The sequence below is a fragment of the Saccopteryx leptura genome, chromosome 6, assembly GCF_036850995.1.
Source record: "Saccopteryx leptura isolate mSacLep1 chromosome 6, mSacLep1_pri_phased_curated, whole genome shotgun sequence".
NCBI lineage: Eukaryota > Metazoa > Chordata > Mammalia > Chiroptera > Emballonuridae > Saccopteryx > Saccopteryx leptura.
The window spans coordinates 66,970,498-66,992,171 of NC_089508.1; the positions used below are offsets into that span (position 1 = coordinate 66,970,498).

A 21,674-nucleotide genomic window follows, 5' to 3' on the forward strand; every position below is an offset into this window, starting at 1 on the left:
GATCAGGCATCAGCAGAAATTTAGGAATTTAAATTCAGAATTTCTGAGCCACCTTTCAGGAAAGAATTACATGATCTTTTGTTACTGAACAGACAAGCAGGTGCAAGACAGCAGCTTCTCTTCCCACTGGTTCCTTTGAAGCTACAATGCAGGGAAAGAGCTTCCTGGAGGGAAGGGCCAGGTGGTGGGTGTCCCTTCCTGTGAGTATCAAAAAGCTTGGTCCTGTGCTGCTGAGGGAAGTGTATGCACGTGCGCATGGAGGGCCAGCAGGCCGACAGGCAAGTCTCATAGGAGTATGAAAATGCACGCATTCATTGAGGAGTCCCAGCCCACCTTTCTGTCTCGGATTCAGTATGTGCCGGAGGAAACACAGAACAAAAGAAAGAAGACGAAGTTTGTGGGAGAAGAACTAAGATAGCCTAGAATCACATTAAAATGGCTGTTTGGCCTGACCTGTGGTGGCGCAGTGGATAAAGCGTCGACCTGGAAATGCTGAGGTCGCCGGTTCGAAACCCTGGGCTTGCCTGGTCAAGGCACATATGGGAGTTGATGCTTCCAGCTCCTCCCCCATTCTCTCTCTCTGTCTCTTCTCTCTCTCTCTCTCTCTCTCTCTCTCTGTCTCTCCCTCAACTCTATAAAAATGAATAAATAAATTTAAAAAAAAAAAAAAAAAAAAAAAAATGGCTGTTTGCGGGTTTATGTAGAGTGAAAGCCAGTACAGCAGGCCCTCCAATAACATAGTTTTGTTATAATGTTGATGAGTTGCCTAGAACTGAACTCCTATTTATATCAAGTAGACTATGATAAAATTGGTTTCATTGTAAGTCCTTTCACTCAAAGTTGCAGAACCCATGGGTGAAGTTAAGTGTATGATTCTCTGATTCCCCCACACACCCCTGTTCCATGAGGAAAACCCAGGCCACACCTGATCTCCAGTACTGTCGCTGGGCCCCACACTGGCTCTAATCCCAACTCTACCATTTACTGTCAAGATAACCTTGGACCAGTCCCTCAATCTCTAAGCCTAAAACTGCCCATTTGTAAAATAGAGATAATAACAGTTCGGACCTCCCATCGTTGCTGTGCGGCTCTGTGAGGTCACACACAGCACGTGTGGACTTGGCCCAGGGGAAGCCGCGTCAGTTTCAGGTGATCCTGTTCCAGCCCTCCAGGCCCAGGCAGCCTCGCCCTCCTTTGATCACAATGTCCAATGTAGTTCCCACTCCTGGGCTCCAGCTACAGAGCTTTACCTAGGGAAGAGAGGTTGATGGAGTTATTTTATATGCTGACTTTAGGCAGCAGATGCTTGGGAAGGTGGGTCTCTGTACTGGACAGCTCTGTTAAAAGAGCAAATAGGTGGAGTGGTGAGAGGTTTGGGTGACTTTTCCGACCTGGATCTGATGGAGCAGACACGTCCTGGCTAGCCCACAGCTCCCCATCTTTTCTTTTTTAAGGGGCAGTTTCCTTCAGCTTCCTCTCAAAGCCAGCATCCATTTGGAGACAGCTGTCTCGTGTTCCTCTGCTGTCCTACTGAAACTGGATTTACCCCTGTCCCTCTCCAGACCAGCATGAGTGTGCTGTCCCCTATGCTGCTGGAACACCTTCCACCTCAACCTCTGTGCAGCCCACTTTCCTGGCTGGGCCAACTGCAGTTCTTTCGGCCACAGCGAGGCAGGTCTGGCTGGCAAGCAGCCTGCTACCCTGCTGGCCAACTGCTCCCACTCCGCGCGCCATGGCTGCGGGTTCCCTGGGCTCCCCTTCGCCAGCTGCTCCTTCCCGTTCCCCATGCTGGCAAAGATTTTGTGATGTGTCCAGCATGCTGATGCCTGCCTCCTGGGCACAGTGGACTTGGAGGTCCCCCACTAACCAGCCGTGTGCCCATAGGCAGGTCACCTGCCCTCTCTGATACTGTCTCTTTACCTACAGAAAAAGAAATAACCCTTTCTACTCCCCTGAGTTTGTGGGGTTCATAGGAGAAGTTTATCAGTGGTGTTTTAAGCACTGTAAAGCAAGATTCAGCCAGGGGTTGGTGGGAGGAGGTTAACTGTGTTCATTCCTGGCTGGGAATGTCTGCTCTTTGGGGTTTTTGTTAGGCCTTTTGCATGCATGCCCAGAAGAGTTTCTGTAGATGCTCTGGCTGCCCCACAAACTCACAGACACAACAAATCTGTCTGTTTCCCTCAGACTGTGTTGGCTTCATCTTCCTAGGCTGATATCACATTCCCTGCAGGAGGTGACTCCCCCGAGCCGTGGCTGCCCTTGGCCGTATCCATTAGAACTCACTGGAGTAGCTGTCCAAATTATACATTGTGCTGTGCCCTCTAAATTTGCCACTTAATAACTACCTCGTTCCATATACTAACTGCTCACAAAAATTAGGGGGTCAGGGAACATGCAGATACTCCAGTACTTACAGTCTTTTGTATAGTGCATTTTCACCAATGAAATAAAAGTTGGTTTTGCATCTCATTTGCATAATTAAACAACTTTCTTTGACTTGTCATTTGCTTTTCTGATGTTCTTGTTTAATAAAAAAAAATCAATGCTTCTTTTCTTTATCTCTTCATATTCATTTTGAAATATCCTCTAATTTTTGTGAGCAGTATATTAGGAGCCGCTACTTAAAAAATTAGGCACAGTGCAGCAAATTAACTCCAGGCAGCTCAGATAGCACTATGGCTCTGCAGTCCTGGAGTCCGGGCTGTAATCCTGAAGCCGCTGTGGCCCACCCGCTGGCTCGTTGCTCTCACAGTGGCCTGTAAAGTGGACTCAGGGGCAGACCTGCCACGTTCACTTCCATAGTTCTCCCTTTCCATTTCTCCCGACCCCTCTCTGTCTTACTGAAATCTGTCTTATTTGCATGCCTGCTCCTTCAGATATATTGTCCCGTAGAGTATACTTTGAAAAGCAGTTTCAGCTGTCAAGAGAGGGTTTTTGGGTGCTCAATGGACATTCCATTCATTTGGCTCCATTTCCATCTTACTCTGTCAGATATACCACAGCTTCTTGGAAGTATGCCAACCACTGATTGTTACTTATCTGTATGTGGGTCCACCCCCCAAAAAAACCTACTTTTCTTATTCCTCCTTCGTGTAACTAACATAAGCTTGAGTTTTCTAAAGGACCTTTACAGCCTGACCAGGCTGTGGCGCAGTGGATAGAGCATCAAATTGGGATGCGGAGAACCCAGGTTCGAGACCAAAGGTCGCCAGCTTGAGCGCAGGCTCATCTGGTTTGAGCAAAAGCTCACCAGCTTGAGCCCAAGGTTGCTGGCTCGAGCAAGGGGTTACTCAGTCTGCTGTAGCCCCATGGTCAAGGCACATATGAGAAAGCAATCAATGAACAACTAAGGTGTCACAAGGAAAAACTAATTATTGATTCTTCTCATCTCTTTCTGTTTCTGTCTGTCTGTCCCTATCTATCCTGACTCTCTCTCTGTCTCTGTTCAAATAAATAAATAAATAAAATGAAAAATAAAAGACCTTTACAAATTGTCTAAGAATAATTCAACGTATGAAGTCCATTTTCTGTCAATACTGTTTACTAAACAAAGAGATCCTCTTCTCCTTCCTATCCCATCTGAAGGTGCTCTGCCCCCAAGGCCTTCTCTCCTCAATCCCACCCCATCTCGGCCTGCCAGGAGAAAGCCAGCATCATTGGACATGATATTGGGGCCATGGGCTGGAAGGGTGGACCAGCCAATTCTAGAATTAATAGTTCAACCTTCACACTTCTCCAGGTGCCTGTTTACAATGCAGAAACCAACAGTCCTGGATGGGGTCTGTCCTGCCAACTGCTTCCCCTAGAGTGGAAAGCATTGACACACATCTAGTTATAGAGCTGTACCCAGAAGGACTGTAAGTTATTTAGCCCAGTCCCTTCATTATATAATTAAAGAACCTGGACTTAGTTTGGTTAAAGAATTTAATCTAATCATTCAGCTAATTAATGACAGAGCCCACACCAGAACCCAAAATTTCTGACAATTCATAAACCAAGAATATGGAGAACACTCTGACTATACCTGGACTCTAGTGTACTTTTCTTTTCCAAGAAAGAGAGAGAGAGAAATAGAGAGGAAGGGAGAGAGATGAGAAGCATCAATTCATAGTTGAGTCACTTTAGTTGTTCATTGATTGCTTTTCATAAATTGACAGGAGAAGGAGGAACTCAAGCCAAGCCATTGACCACTTGCTCAGGCCAGCGACTTTGGGCTTCAAATGTTGATAATTCCACACTCAAGCCGGTGACCCTGAGCTCAAGCTGGATGAGCCTGGGCTCAAACTGGAGACCTAGGGATTTTGAATCTGGGTCCTCAGGGTCACAGGTCAACACTCTATCCACTGTGCCTCCCCTGGTCGAGCCCTTCAGTGCACTTTTAATGAGTACACACTGCAACACACACAGCTGCACTGCCCCTAAGAAGTCAGCCTACCTCTAATCCATGATTCTACCCTATGTGGAGCAGCCAACTCTGGGACAAACAGACTAAGAACGTCTGTCAGGAAGTAAGTTAAATAAATTGTCCTACAGTTTTAATAAAAATGTAGAAATTCAATAAACATGCAAATTAACTATTATTGAATAGCTCAGAGTCCTTGGAAGGCAAATGCTGAACTGTGTGCAGGGTCTTTTCTTCTATAAAGCTCATAAATTCAAAAAGTAAAAGTACCTGTGAGGAACATGAGTTTATGTTTTATCACCTTCATTCAGATGCACGTGCATCTGCATTATTAGCAGAACTGGCTGATGTTCCTGCAGAGCCAATACCTGCTATTTTTTGAGAAGCCATAAGGATGAAGAAGATGTCCAGGAGTTCACTGCTCAGGCAACGGTTGCCCTTGGCCATATCCATTAAAACTCACAGGATGCAATGGGATAGTACACATTGTGAGTATATATTCTGAAAGACAGACTGCAGTTCTCTTGGAAGTTTTTTTTGTTTGTTTGTTTTTTCTCTTGGAAGTTTTTAAAGAGACTTTGGAAACCAAGAGATTCTGCAGCCATGAGTTCATTGACTCACAGGGCTTTCGTACCCACAAAGGCCTTGGAACATAGCCTGCTCATTTAAAGGAAGCAGAGAAAGAAATTAGTGATGTGTCCAAGTTCATACCACAAGCTAGAGACAAAGCAGATTCCAACTGCTGTGTCAATTCCATATTTATACTTGCACCTTGACTAAAGAAGGAAGAAAGCATCAGAAAACTAATTTGCAAACAACTAGAATACTCCTTAAAGGTTTTAATGATTACTTCAACATATATTATCTTATTTAATGCTTGTTACAATCATGTGAGGAAAAAAGACTGTTGTCCTCTGTTTTGCAGCTGATTAAGGCTCAAAGAAGATGAAGTATGAGTCCAATATCACACATGTATGTATGCTTAAAGAACGGGGACTTGCCTGACTGGCGGTGGCGCAGTGGATAGAGCGTCGGACTGGGATGCAGAGGACCCAGGTTCGAGACCCTGAGGTCACCAGCTTGAGTGCGGGCTCATCTGGTTTGAGCAAAAGCTCACCAGCTTAAGCCCAAGGTCACTGGCTCGAGCAAGGGGTTACTTGGTCTGCTGAAGGCCCGTGGTCAAGGTACATATGAGAAAGCAATCAATGAACAACTAAGGTGTTGCAATGCGCAACAAAAAACTAATGATTGATGCTTCTCATCTCTCTCCATTCCTGTCTGTCTGTCCCTGTCTATCCCTCTCTCTGACTCTCTCTCTGTCTCTGTAGAAAAAAAAAAAAAAATAACAGGAACTTGAGTCTGTGTCCTCTCAGTCCAGGTTCCCCTGAGAATCTGTGTTGTAAATCGATCTAGCTTTATAAATGTCTTCCAGGCCAATATGTCTGTGCCCACATATTCCTAGACAAGTTCTTGGCAGACTTTTCTACAGCTCAATCAGCAGTATAGATGTTGTAAAGTCTTTCATGTCATTAAATCAGAAAAATGGATACACAGTAAGTTGGTTACACGAACACTTGGCTGATAGCTGATTCTTGGATTTTGTTGTACTCTATGTTTTATAAAGGCTTCTTAAGCTCTATGTAGTGAAGGACTAGTTGTTTGTTTCTCACGTCCATCTGTCCTGGACCAATACTCTTGATACTACCATAAAAAATGTATTACTAGAACAAAAAATCACGTACTTGAATGTTGCAGTAACATCAAACTGCCACAAACATTTCTAATTGCTCATTCTCAATTCTCTGTACTGGTCTTGCTTCAGGTCACTAACAGTTCACAGATGATCATGGGTCTGCCAACCGCGTGTTGAGAAACACTGTTCTAAGTAATGCCATTCTTGAGAGAAATTCTCTAAATAGTTTCTTAATCAAATAAGTTTGGGAGACTCCACACACTAGAAAGTATCAGTGCCTGTTAGCATATTGAAGGCTCTGGGAAGTCCTGCATGAAAGAAGCTTGTTTAATCATCAGTTAACTCAGCCTTTCCTAAATGAACTAACCTCATAAACTCATTGTTCATAAAATATCTTTCAAGATCCTGCAGAGTTAATATATCTTAAAATATCCTTGGCTTGCCTGACCAGATGGTGGCACAGTGGATAGAGCGAGGACCCAGGTTCGAGACCCTAAGGTCGCCAGCTTGAGCGCGGGCTCATCTGGCTTGAGCGAAGCCCACCAGCTTGGACCCAAGGTCGCTGGCTCGAGCAAGGGGTTACTCGGTCTCCTGAAGGCCTGCGGTCAAGGCACATATGAGAAAGCAATCAATGAACAACTAAGGTGTCTCAATGCACAACAAAAAACTAATGATTGATGCTTCTCATCTCTCCATTCCTGTCTGTCTGTCCCTTTCTATCCCTCTCTCTGACTCTCTCTCTGTCTCTGGAAAAAAAATATATCCTTGGCTCTGTCTTGCCAACTGTGGATAAAGCACAGGCCCAAGTATGCTTGAAAATGAAAGCTTCTGTCCTTGTCCCACATCCTTATGTGCTGCCTTTTAAAAAACTTCTCTATAATTTTTGTTCTGTAGTGCACAAAGCCATGCTCTGCCTTTTACCACCTTCCATGCCTACTTCTGCCTCCCACATAGGACTCTCCGTGGGTGATGTCACCTATAAAGGTCACGGTCACCTGTCTGAGAAAGCCCACGTTACACTTTTCCACTGCAACTTGAAAATGTATTTCCTTGCCCACCTTCAAGAAGGTGACTCATGAGGGGTCATCTCCAGTATCACTTTTAACAAATAAGAGAAATCCTCTTCCCATAAATCCACTTCTATGATAAATACTTGTCTATTTTTTTTTTTTTTTTTTTTTTTTCTGAAGCTGGAAACGGGGAGAGACAGTCAGACAGACTCCCGCATGCGCCCGACCGGGATCCACCCGGCACGCCCACCAGGGGCGACGCTCTGCCCACCAGGGGGCAATGCTCTGCCACAACCAGAGCCACTCCAGCGCCCGGGGCAGAGGCCAAGGAGCCATCCCCAGCACCCGGGCCATCTTTGCTCCAATGGAGCCCCGGCTGCAGGAGGGGAAGAGAGAGACAGAGAGGAAGGAGGGGGTGGGGGTGGAGAAGCAAATGGGCGCTTCTCCTATGTGCCCTGGCCGGGAATTGAACCCGGGTCCCCCGCACGCCAGGCCGACGCTCTACCGCTGAGCCAACCGGCCAGGGCCAATACTTGTCTATTTTTCATGGAAACTGTATTCTTACACAAAAAGTGTAACTTTCAACCTGACCAGGTGGTGGTACAATGGATAGAGCATCAGACCGGAGCACAGAGGACCCATGTTCGAAACCCCAAGGTCACAAGCTTGAGCCCAAAGGTCGCTGGCTTGAGCAAGGGGACACTCGCTCTGCTGTAGCCCCCCGGTCAAGGCACATGTGAGAAAGCAATCAATGAACAACTAAGGTGCCACAACAAAGAATTGATGCTTCTTATCTCTCTCCCTTCCTGTCTGTCTATCCCTATCTGTCCCTCTCTCTGTCTCTCTCTTTCTGTCTCTGTCCCAAAAATAAAACACCTAAACTTTCACCTAAAATACACACATTGCTGTTCCCTAAGCAGCAGTACATCTTGTCATGCTTCATTTGCACTTCCTTACTCTCTCTCTCTCTCTCTCTCTCTCTTTCTCTGCCTTGCACACTGTGGACTCTCATGACCCCAGTTGGTGGCTTCCCACCTAACAGGTGATCTGTGCCCTGAAATGAATTCCATGGAGATTCCAAATCATTGCTTTCATTCATATTCTCTTAACGGTCCTAATGACTATAGTTCTGTACAAGCTTCTGAAAGTATGATTTTATTTCTAAGGGTAGCTCCTCTTAGCCTCCTTGTTGGGGTCACCCGGGGACTTTCAACAGACTTTAGTCCACTCGCTATTCTACCAATATCTCTGCTTTCTTTTTTTTCTTTTTTTTTTTAATTTTTATTTATTTATTTATTCATTTTTAGAGAGGAGAGAGAGAAGGAGAGAGAGACAGAGAGAGAGAAGGGGGGAGGAGATGGAAGCATCAACTCCCATATGTGCCTTGACCGGGCAAGCCCAGGGCCTCGAACCGGCGACCTCAGCATTTCCAGGTCGACGCTTTATCCACTGCGCCACCACAGGTCAGGCTATCTCTGCTTTCTTATTCAGCAACTTCAGCTTCTGCGTAGAGTTCTTTCTAGATATACCACACGCATTTAGTCACAGACACTCCCTGCAGTGTCCAGATGGGTACTGAACTCCCCTCAGAGTCAGGTACTATGCCAGGAGGCCCTGGAATACAGAACAAGTCAGCCCTGCTCTCTGCTCTAGGGGAATCTTACTTCCCAAGTTCTGACATTGTGTGCAGTGCTTGAGAGCTGGGGCCCGGAACTTCCAAACTGCGTTTCCCCAACACCAGAATTGTATGAGACATAGATAGTCTCAACACAAAGGATTCTGGGGTTGAGAAAATTTGCGAAACAGAATTACATGTGCAAACACATATTATGAATTTTGTGAAGGAGGCTATATATACAGTAGTAGGATTTTATAAATGTACTTGACCTACAAACCATCTTTTCAAGAAACCCCTGTCTAAGACGTGTTTATTCCTCTGGTGCCATCTGAGAAATGCTGGCTCAACAGTAGCTTTAGCCCATTCAGTCCTGCCAGAGGCTGAGGACAAGACGGAAGTCATTCAAACATACGTTCTGATTAGGTGGCAAATAGTTATCTTTGTGATTTCCCTTCACTCTACCTTTTGAATGATAAATATGTTGAGTCTTCACCCAACGCTCAGTTATGTACTTTTCCAACAACATGTGTTCTGTGTAATTTACCATCTAGAGTCCTAACGACTTCCCAGTTTCTATTTCTAGTCCAGATCTCTCCCCTGAGGGGTAGACCCCATATATCCTGCTGTTTGCCGGTCAACTAACTATTGGGGATCTTTTTTTTTTCATTTTTATTAGAGAGAGAGTGGAGAGAGAGAGAGGGAGAGAGAGAGAGAGAGAACAGGGGGAGGAGCAGGAAGCATCAACTCCCATATGTGCCTTGACCAGGCAAACCCAGGGTTTCGAACCGGTGACCTCAGCATTTCCAGGTCGACGCTTTATCCACTGCACCACCACAGGTCAGGCCACTATTGGGGATCTTTAACAGAACATCCAACAACTACTTCAAATGCAGTTTGTCCCACATAGAAGTGATTACTGCCCTCATAAAATTCATTTCTTTATCTGTATTTTCTAATTGCCCCATTACTACTGTCCAAACAAAAACCTGGGAGATGTTCTGAACACCATCCTCCCAGCGAAGCTGTCAGTAACTCCTCTTGATTCTTTCTGCCTTCCAAGAAGCTCTTGAATTTGCTCCCTATAGTCTATCCTTAACTGACATTGTCTAATTTGTGGTCCTCACTACATTGGTTTTCTAATGGTTTCCTCTTAAGTTAGGTTTTCTGGGGAAAAGACTCTGGATTTCTGCAACTTGCATTCAGGAAGGGTATAAGAGAAAGCTATGGGGAATAACCACTGTGCAGGGTGGGGTGGAGGAGGTAAAACCAAGCAGAGGGAGATGTTGAACTTCAATGTAGTTGTAAGAATAGCCTCAATCTGTCCTACGGGGTGTTCTGTAACTGGATGACCCTCCAGAGCTGTCCCAACTTGATGCAAGGGCTGTGGTTGGGGGATCTTAAACCAACACATTCTCACTGTTTTCAACCTCCACCATCCATACCAACCCATCTTCACCCACACACACACAAGCTGGATATGGGCAGTCCCCCACCACACCTCAGGGTGCCATAACCTTTGGCCAAAGAATTCCCAGATGGACCTCAGCAGAGAGCCACCAGCCAGGTGGAAGAATGAGTGCCTTAGTCCTGTGGGGGGTCGGGGTGGATTACCAGAGCATCCTTATCTCTAATCTTGCTGCTTTCTAATACACCCCCCATAACACCACCAGAAGAGTTTGTCTAAACCCAAATTTAATCACACTACACCTGTACTCATAACCTTTCAATAATTCCTCCTTGTCTAAAGACAATTCAGTTCTGATCTCTGTCTACCTGGGAAACCTTGTCTCCCACAACTCTCCTCCTGGGTGCACTCTTGCCCCACCAATACCAATCTACTAATACTTATCAATCCTTCACAAATGCTGCTCCCCCTGCTGAGTATGAGTTTGTCCCACTTCTTTCACTAGCCAACTCCTATTCACCCTGTAGGGCCCAGTATAAGCACGCCCTCCTCTGCAATGCCTTCCTTAATATCCTCAAACAGAGGTAATATGCTGTGTCCTCTTTTTCTTTTTCTTTTTTTTACAGGGACAGAGAGAGAGTCAGAGAGAGGGATAGATAGGGACAGACAGACAGGAACGGAGAGAGATGAGAAGCATCAATCATCAGTTTTTCGTTGTGACACCTTAGTTGTTTATTGATTGCTTTCTCATATGTGCCTTGACCACGGGCCTTCAGCAGACCAAGTAACCCCTTGCTCAAGCCAGCGACCTTGGGTCCAAGCTGGTGAGCTTTTTGCTCAAGCCAGATGAGCCCACGCTCAAGCTGGTGACATCGGGGTCTCGAACCTGGGTCCTTCCGCATCCCAGTCCAATGTTCTATCCACTGCGCCACCGCCTGGTCAGGCGTCCTCTTTTTCTTGCAGTTATTTTTTTACATGACCACAAGGCTGACCTCCTTAAGAGCAAAATCTGTGTTATATTCATTTTGGAGTGTGAATGAATGAATCAGCCTTGTGCATCAGATTGTATAAAGCTACGTCTACATGGGCTGACTCTAACTAGAGTTTTTGGTCTAGTCAGCTATCATTTTCAGGGACTTAATCTAGTTGTCCAGTGAGAGCTGTAGATCCCTGGAGGAAGGAACTCTATTTGGGAAAATTCAGCTGGTTTGGTATATAGTGCTTAACATTGTGCAGATTAATAAATACTTCCCATTATGTTGAGGCTGCCCCATCATGTTGTAGCCAGCAACCTACGGGATGTGTTATGAAAGGTACCATGTATCTGACTTGCCCAAAAATCTGTCTTTTGTGACTGAGGTCTCCCCTCATGTTCATTCTGAAATTCTTACCCTGTATTTTCTGTGACTGGATCAGTGGTTCCTTCAGGGGGTGAATGCACTCTAAGGTCTGGGCAGGCTGGTTCATCTGTAGAAGAGAATTTCTATGTCTTTATTTTACCCCTTTAAAAATTTTCTATATTTTGTGTATGCTTTATAATGTTCATAATAGTGTAGTACAGTAACACATGCGTATAATTTATAAATAGTATTAGGGAGTATATACTCAAATCATTTTTTACTAAGTAGCATATAGTTTATTTAAAAAATTGGATACCCCTAGATTGGACTCCAAAGACTAGAGGCTTCTTCAGCCTTCACCCATTAGCTTTTCAGCTGATCTGATTGCTGAGCTAATTTGTGCTAATGGATACTTAAGACCTAGGGGGACTCAGAAATCCAGGATCGGGACCACTCAGGAATGAAAAGTAGGGGCAGGCAGAGGAGCAGGGCTCCCTGGGGAGAGCACAGAGGCTGCATCTTGCGGGAGCTAGTGAACCATCTTCTATGGAATTGAGAACCCAGACTAGAGAGAGCCAGGAGCTGGAGGAAGAGATAGCAACAGGCCAGGCAGCCCGCTGGAGGTCTGAGGGGATATGAACCGGTAACAGTCCCTGTCTCCACCAGGAAGATGCCCTACCTGCCTCTCCCTGTGGCTGGAGCTCATGTCAGAGTACAACCGGAGAGATACACAGAGCACAGTGGCTGCTCCAGAATGGTCTCGGCGGGAGGATGAGAGGCAGCAACCGGATTAGAGTCCGGGCACAGGAGCCTGGTCTGAAAATGGCTGTAGCATAACCGGAGCACTGTTTTCACTTGGATTGTACTGTGATTGGGGGATGGCTGTAGGGAATGAGTGATGGTGGAAATGGGGAGCAGGGCGAGGGTGTTGTTAGCAATATATCCCATAAAGCCCCTTTGGCAGGTGGAAGTCAGGGAGCCGTGTGAGGCTAGAAAGAGGAGTGTGATATCTGAGATGAGGAAAGACCCTGATCCAGCACCAAACCCCGGGAGCCGAGGGCCACATTGGGATGGTGTTCCAAAACAGCTCTCACAGCCAAGAGGCAGCCTCAGGATATGGGGACCAAGAAACATGAGCAGGGAAGGGAGCTTCTCAGTGGGAGATGGGGTGAGGGCAGAAGGGAACTCCTAGATCTGGTCTTTCATGAAGAGCAAAATGGAGGCTCAGAGAGACCCTAAAGGTGAATATTCATAACATGACAGGTTTGGTCCCCATGGTGAGGAAGCAGCCATCACCTCTCCACAAGTCCTGGTTCCACCAGCGAATCAGTGGAAGGCTGATGGATGGGCATGAGAGATCACTGCCTACAGTTTTCTTACATACACCAGAAAACAAAGGTCAGAAGGGAACCCAGTGCAATTTCTTTTTATTTTCAGACTCTCAATTAGGCTTCTAGTGTTCTCGACTGTATAAACCAAGGGTCTCAAACTCAACTCAGCATGTGGGCCACAGAGCAAGATCACAGCCGTTCGGCGGGCCGCACTAGGTCTACAAAAGGCAACTGTTACACAACACTTTTCTCACTGCAGTTGAAAACAAAAAATAACAGTACAACAAGCACAATCGTACATGCAGTTGACTCAGTGTCACAAAACGACCAGAAACTGTAGTTCGCATCACAACTGCTGTTAACTAAGCTAATATCTAGCTAGGATGCTAGAGAAGTGAAAAATACAAGTAGGCCCCTAGGCTTACTTAATTTTATCCAAAATATTTTGAACTTCGTGGATTAGTCTGCGGGCCGCACAAAATTGTTCGGTGGGCCACATGCGGCCCGTAGGCCGTGAGTTTGAGACCCCTGGTATAAACCCTTTGAGAGTGGCCACCACTTCCAGCTGACCAGACTTTGTGTGTGTAAAGCATGTCAGTTAACGTGAACTTTTTTTTTTAACATGAACTTTTATATGTACTATTTCCTATGCCGTTACCACAACCCAGCCAGGTAGGTATTCCTACATCCATTTTGCAGATGGTGATTTAAAAAATTCTAACAATAAGTTTGTTTAGCCCAAACCCTATATTCTGCAGATGCGGACTTGTAGGGCCAGATGGGGCTAATTGATTTACCACAGACAAAATGGAGGTACTGTCGGAGCCTCAAAGTCAGGACTTACTGAACTCCCCCTCCTCCTGATCCCCCATCATCTTGTCACACTTCCCTCCTAGCCTGCCATGGTGCCATAGTCAGAGGTCAGCAGACAGAAAGCAGACAAGAGGAATGGCTAACACACTTTATTGGCTCTGCCTTGCCCCTCTGTGTCCTCCCGGGCAACTTGTTCTAACAGCCTCTGTGTTTCCTTGCAGCGTGCAAAAGGAAAGAGCAAGAACATGGGAAGGATAGAGGCAACACACCCAAAAAGCCCAGGCTGGTCTTCACAGATGTCCAGCGTCGAACTCTACATGCAATATTCAAGGAAAATAAGCGTCCATCCAAAGAATTACAAATCACCATTTCCCAGCAGCTGGGGCTGGAGCTGAGCACCGTCAGCAACTTCTTCATGAATGCGAGGAGGAGGAGCCTGGACAAATGGCAGGACGAAGGCAGCTCCACTTCAGGCAACTCATCTTCTTCATCAAGCACTTGTACCAAAGCATGAAGGAATAACCACGAACTAAAACCTCGGTGGAAAAGCTTTAAATAAAAAATAATTTTTAAAAGACCAGGACCTCAGGATAGCAGGTTTATACTTAGAAATATTTGAAGAAAAAAAAAGTGTTATTTATAGTCCAAAGAAACCAAAGACTTAGCTCACCTGCATTCTGACTTTGTTCGGAGACACACACTTCAACAGGACAACAACTTGGCAAGAAAACTTACAAGCGGGAAAACACCACTGGATCTCACACCTTCAATCCAGGATCATTCTCGCTGTGCTTGGCTGCTCTGTGGTTTGGAGCATAAGTGATTTTGAGCCATTGAGTGGACATCTTTTAAGATCAGACTTTCTTATCTGTTCCACCACGCTATGAAGGTGTATGGTGTCTCAGTACTGTGTGGGTGCGTGCATGGACACACACACACACACACACACACACACCACCAATGGTTAGGGACTTAGGCAGGGCTGGTCTTCAGGAAGGATTGTACTGTAGGAGTGCAACCAACAGTGTGGGGTTGTCTGAGTTCATTGGATTAAGAGTGTGATTTCGCTCGTCTAGCCTATTGTTTGAACCTGCCAGGCCCGCAACCTAAATGCAGATTCAAACCCAGCAAAGAAAATTTGAATGACACCTAAACTAGTGCATTCTCTTTGTTTGTTAAGAAATGTTCAGCTATTTTTTAAGAAATGAAACAAGAGTCCATTCATTAAAAAAAAAATCACCTAGGTACCAAAGAACACAATATTATAGTGCAGGTATTTTATTGCAATGATTTTAATAACCAAAGCTATTTTTACACAAGATACTATGTAAAGTTAGTTATACGTATGAACTGATCTAGCTGTAACACACATGCCACGTAGAATCATGACTATTATTTATGACTCTTGAAACATTTGAAATACTCATTTTCAGAACTGTCAAGAAAGAATGTAGCTTCAGGGAAGCAATTAATACCACAACAGAGAGGCCAACACAGTGTACATACACATCCAGACGGCACCCTGCCTTTCGGGATCCATAAACGTCACTGAAGTGAACATATAAACATGATTCCAGAGTCTGTTTATAGCTGAAAAAACCTGGGATTCTTACAAAGTAGGATCCCACTTGTAAACTAGAAAACTAACTTTAACAGAACAGGTAACTAAATTAGAAAATTTGTTCAAAGTAATGCTTTTTAGTAAAAAGATCATGAAAAAAAGGACTCCATACGTAGGTTAATTTGACAAATTTGCTCTATGCATTTGACACCAAATACCTTTTTAAAATACTTTACAAACACACAAAGAGAGCAGACCAACAGTAGAATTAAAATGAACTATCCAATATTTGTAATTAGTCTAATAATCAAACTGATTGTGTTGCTAATCCCATTTTTATGACTTGGACATCAATAGAAATAGCAGGTACAACCAAGAAATGGTGGAACATAGACAACACCCAAATCCTAGTGGCAGATAAGACTTTGGGTTCTGTGGGTCTTAAGCTATTTATTTCATTAAGCATAGCCTCCAAAGTGTACTACATTCTTTCTTGCTACTGCTTTAAACTGGAAGTTTTATAACATAGATACCACTCTAACAGGGACAGAGAAAAACTAGACCTGAATCTCCAAAAGTAAAAATTTAAATTTCTATTTTCCCAAGTCAGTAAACCAGGGCTATAGAGATCAAGGCAGATAATAATAATAATAATAATACAGTTGTACTAACAGCACCCAAGTGAATCACTTGCTTTCCCCCCAAATTCTCTCTAAATTCCATTGAGGTGTCACTTATATAAAGGAATGTCTTTTGTACTATTAGGTAAAGAACTGGGTATTCTTAGTTAATTAGCACATCTAACTAGAAATATAAAATTAAATGTTATCTCAACAATAAGTTGTTTATTGAGATTCATTAAAATGCTAAAAAAAAAAAAAATTAAACTGTCTTAAAATAAGACCTAACTCCTCAGAATAAAATCTCAACATCTTGTCTCGATCTAGAAAAGGCAGGCACCTGGAAAGATGAAACAAAACCACTCAGCCATCTGTGTCTCCTTCACGTCTGCTGTAGAATGAGGAAAGGAAACCAACAGAGTCCCCCTGTAATGAGACAGCGCATTCGCCTTGACACACTATTTTCTTTATCTCACCCCAAATTCCAGCTTAAATTTTTCCTTCTAAAAATGGCACAATTACAATTCAGCTATTAAAAGAGACTGTTTAAATGGCCACCCTCCAAGATTTGCTTAAAATTTAATGTTGTCAATGACATAAACTAAAAGGAAAAAAACTGATTACCTTTTTCTCTCTCTCCAGAAATAGAGGTGTCCATGAGTACAGCTATATAATGTGTTTGTAATTTAGGAGTGAGGAAAGCCTTATTTATTCAAAAACATGAGAATTTTAAATGCAGGGAAATTCAAGCTGTGTCTACAACCAATCTTACCAAATTCAATACCCCAAGGAAAACAAAAGTTGAATTAGGCAACCATGTTTTTTGCTTTGTTTTTACTACATTACCCTGTCAAATTAATCTAACTACAGTTTAAGTCTTCAACCAATTATTTTGGTACTGTGTAGACATAGTCTCAAAGATTGCTACATTTTTAATATTCTCACCACAATGGTTTTTTGAAAAATAACCAGTGATTCTATTTGCTAACACCAAAGATAATTTTTATACCAGCATTGAATGTGCACCCACATGCAATTTCAGGGCCTAGAGATATATTTTCTCATAAACAGATGCACAAATCCGAGCCTGAAAAACAATTTTTTTACTTGACTGTTTAAGCATCTTCACAACCTCTGCTTCTTAGAAATCATAACAGACAAACTCAGCTTCTCACAAGCAATACACTTGTTCCATCATGTATGACTGATTCTGTTTTGCTTCTGACTTGTCACATAGAGAGAAAATGCTTCCGTTCCTGTTTCATATAGCGTTCATTTATGCCTCAGGTTCTAAACCTACCAAAACCGAGCAGGCCACATGCCACTTTCCACCCATCTTTTCTCAGTCCTTGAACAAAATTCACCTAAAAAGATAGCTCACTCTTTTGTTTGTTTATTCCAAAACCGCACTTCAAATAACACGTTTTGATTTGTGTTTTTTCTGTTTTGGTTTTGGTAGAATGGAAGTTAGCCTGTTTTTTGGCAATAGATCATTTATGTCCTCTCACACGCAGAAGCTTCCCTGAAAGGGAGCCGAGGGAAAGAGTGGACGGTCTGGACAGCCCAGAAGCCCAGGCTTCAGTAAATGTTCAGGTGAAAGAATTCTGGATGTCAGGAACTGAGTGTTCCCATCCCTGGATGCAGCTGGAAGAGACCCCAAAAATCAAAGAAAATGTGCGGGGAAATTCAGAAGTCCTAACTGAACATGTCACTCACTCTGCCCCCCATCCCCCCAAAAAGCATTGTTAATTTTCCAGGAAAAAAAAAAAAAGCAAAAGCACCATGCTACGTTTAGACTCATGCCTGTCCCATTGCCTACCACAGGTGAATGACCCATCTTTGCAGGTTGAATGCAAACTTTGCTATACCAAAGAGTCCTAGGACATTTTCACAGGAGCTATAAAGGCATTTTCCCTTAAAAAAAAAAAAAAAAAAAAAAAGGTCCTCCCTTCTTTGTACATAAAGGATGAAAACTATGCATTTAGCAAACAAAGAGAAAGCACTTCTCCCTTTCCTATCTAGTTGTTTAGGGTGCATTCAAAACACCGGAGGCCGTTTTGAGATGCAATGGGCCTCTGGATTTATTCTTGTGGTGTGGTTAGCTTTACAGTGCATTTGGTAACTATTTCCTAAATAGGAAGGACAAAGAAGCAGAAGGTAAGAAATAGCTACTTTCACGTGTAAAAAAAAAAAAAAGTAAAGATCTACTATTTATAGTGTGAACCAAAGACGCTACCTCACTCAATTTCCATTGGTGATTTTAATCACATTGATATGATACCAAAGAATACCAAAGATATTTTCATGCACGGCCTCAGTCTGCAGAGGGAACTCCACCCCGTCCCTTCTCCCACCTCCTCCGCCCTCCTCACTCTTCACTCAGTGTGTAAACTTGTCTTCATTCTTAATAATAATGATACGACGACAACAACAACATTAGGAAATACTACTCTTATTACTGCTAGTTCTACTTGTAAATCTCTAGGCAAACATGTTGCAAACTTTGTAAACTCCTAGGATGAGTGCCTTGCTTGAACCAAAGTGTTAAACCGCTGTTGACCTCTCTCACCTTATACTCTTTGAATACCTCAGCCTCTTAGAAAGGCCACTAATGAAAAAATAAAAAAAAAAAAGGAATAATTATTCACCGTGGTGCTTTTTCCGTGCAACCATGCAATGAAACTTTCTTTGATACCAAAGGATGACTTTTTTCCTCCCAATTTCTTGCTGATAAACCAAAGCTCCTTCTCCTTGTTCCCCTTCGAGGTCCCCCCACTTCACCGAGTCCCTTCCCCAGGCAGGCCGTGCATCACTTTTACCAATTCCTCCAAATACCTCATAGTAATAAAGTTTTAGGGTTATGTTGTATAGAGAGTCTATGTGATAAGGCAGAACTTACTAGTTTGATAATTGTTAAGGTTACTTTTAAAAGAAACTTTATAATTCTTATTTATTTTGTAGTTTGTATGTTTGGGATATCCGCCCCTCCCCTCTTCGGTTTGGGGTTTATTTTCTTGACAGAACTGCTCTGTTGCTCAAGGAAGACTTAATTTCCGGAAATGTTCCCCACTTCGGTTAAGAGTTGTGTACAAATGCAAGAGTGGAATAAGAAATGCTTCTCCTTCTGATGGTTACTTATGAAGTTTTTGTGTTTCGTAGTAAATTTGTTTCCACAGGGTAAAAAGTATACATATATACATATATATATATATATATATAATCTCTTTTTTGTGAAACTGGTTCCTATTTTCTCTATAATGTGCTGTGATTTTTTTTAATTTAATTATGTTTTATATGAGCTTATTTAATCACGGCTTTAATTTATGACTGTGTAGTTCCTAAAATGTATATAGTAGAATCCAAATGGCCAAAGCTTTATGTTACAATCTTTTAGTTCTTGATGCTAAGATGAGCTGAAGGCAAGAGCTTCTCTTAACTGCAGGGTGTGTATCTTTAGCTTTTTCTTAGCAGGCACTTCCATGTGTGTTGTGAACACTGCCAGGTTCCCCCTCAGAAAACTTGTACATGCCAAAATGAGTGTTTCAAGGTGGTTTGTTGTTGTTGGGTTTTTTTTTGGTCACTTAGAAAGAAGAAAGGCTTTGTTTGTGTTCTTCCTTTAACTTATTGATTTTTTTTAAAGAAAAGATTATTTTGCAGGTTAGACCTGAAATTCCAAAGAATTTAAGACTCGTGTAATGTTCCAAAGCACCGAAATTTGTAAAGATACTTGGCTAGTTTTTTTTGTTTTGTTTTGTTTTTAAGCCATTCGCACGGGTATAAGAAGTAAAGAGTATAAAAACTCAAAGAGACAAGCTAACTTGAATTTGGAAATCCTCTTATGTTTCACCAAGTTTCTGAATTGCTTCAAGGCAGGGAGCAGGACATGAAGACACAGTTCCTTTGGCAGTGCTGAAAGGAGAATATAATGGCTTCATATCCTCACAGAGAAAGTCAAGGCCATAAGGCAGCTGACTGGGCCCCTGCCCATCTGGCCAACCCATGGGAAAAGGAAAACATCACTGCTTGGCCCCAATTACCAGTTAAGTTTAAGGAAAATGTTTCACAGTTACATATTCCAACCCCACATCTGTTTCTTGGAATCTGCTCCTCACAATTTCCATTCCCCCCATTCCTCTCATTCTCCTACCCACCAAAATTAGAAGAATTATCCTCAAATGTGAGAGTCCCCTGGTGAATGTACCCCAAGCCTGTTTGCATTTGTTTCTTCTCACTTCATCTTGCCACTAGTTTCGCTTTCCACACACTAGAGATGGTCCCTGCCTCCCACCCCCTCCATCAAGGCTGCTCAGATTCTTAGCTCTGCTTTAATTTAGATCAGCACACACATAATTCTCAGTCGATTGGTGGCATCCTCAGAAGACCCAGTGCCCGCTACTTTGCTTTATGTTGCTGAAATAAGTTGCTTCAACTACATGGCACAAATCCATAAATGTAAATAGTTTTCCTCTCACTACAAGAAACTTACATTATTTTATTTTGCAGGAGTGTTTGGGTGGGGAAGGAAAAGGAGGGCTTAGACTTTGGGTCAAATGTTACATTTTCTTAGAAGCATTTTTATACTTGTTTTAATTGGGCAATAAATCTGCTCTGAGTTGCAGGATTGTTCAGTGCTCTGTTGGTAAGCATTGACTAATTATTTGTTGTTAATGCAAACACTGTGCAGTGAGTTACAGAAAGCCCAGGAAAATGGTGGAGGGAGAAGACTTTGACCTTCAGCAGTGAAATGCTGAGCACAGTTGTATTCACAAGGTCACATTTCCTGTCTCTGTGATAGTCTTGATTTTTTTCGTGGTATGTTCTGCATTAATTGCATAATCATGTGGCCTCATTTTAGATATGCCGTCCGTACCAAGTGACAAGTATTTTTTAACAAAATAAACATTAAAACATTGTCTTCCACTTGTTTTGGTAGTCGTCTTCATATCGCCCTGTGTTTCTTGTCCCTTCTGAAGTCAGCCCACCTGTCACTCAGACTGTCCCCTTCCCCTTCTGTTATTTTTAATATACCTTGACCTTAGCTATTGTTTGAGCGTGACTCAGTTTTCCTGTTCAAGTTAGTTTGATGATTTATTATGTAAGGAGGGTGCCTAAGACAATCATCAGGTAAAAACTAAAGAAAAAAAAAAAGAAAAAAAAAAAAGGTCAGTAGAGTAGAAAATCTTCCAAGAGCAGAGGGAGTTCTTCCTTAGTAGTGGGGGGGGAGGGGGGAGGAAGAAAAGGTAAATACATAATTAAATAATTAATGAATTAAAAAACCTAACCATGAGGGGCTTAGAAGATTTTTGATAAAAGACAAATGTTGCTGTCATTTTCTTTGTCAGTTAGAAAGCAGTGGTAGTTTCTACGTTGCATCTACATTTCAGACGAAATGATATTGTATGCAGTTATGGTTGTTTGCTAATATTTTGTGTCTCTCTCTGTCCAACGCTTCTTCTGTATTTTTGTGTGTAGCAACAAAAAGTGTAATGCATTAGGCATTACTCTGGTTTGTTTATGAGTATTTCCTGTACCACATTAAGGTTTCTTTTTTCTATTTTTTAAGCTTCGCTACTGTTTTCACTTTATGCCGTGCAATATCATCTGCTGTGTTTGCTAAGCAAAAAAAAAAAGAAAAAAAAGAAAAAAAAAGCAAGTGATGATGCCATCATGCTTTTCAGTGTTAAAATGTTTCAGCATTTATGTAGTCACCAAAATGTAGTAAATAAAATGTTGGATTTTCCAGCACTTTAAATGTAGACAATTCTTGCCTTCTTTTGTTTTCATTCTCTTTGTAAACCTCAGCCAGTAGCTCATGGATTTCCTCCGGAGGAAAGGTGGAGCTAAGAGAACCATGTGCTTATGAATGAAAGCCAGGGCCATG

The 21,674-nt window shown here is 42.9% G+C and overlaps 1 protein-coding gene across 1 annotated transcript in view; it reads left to right on the top strand.

Annotated features, from left to right (window-relative positions):
* Positions 1–21,336, top strand: part of ONECUT1 (one cut homeobox 1) — a 46,744-nt gene extending 25,408 nt beyond the window's left edge. Inside the window, exon 2 of the mRNA XM_066344538.1 lies at positions 13,834–21,336. Within this exon, the coding sequence (XP_066200635.1) occupies positions 13,834–14,126 (293 nt within the window). The 3' untranslated portion in view covers positions 14,127–21,336. The remainder of the gene's footprint in view (positions 1–13,833) is intronic.
* Positions 21,337–21,674: the final 338 nt, after the last annotated feature.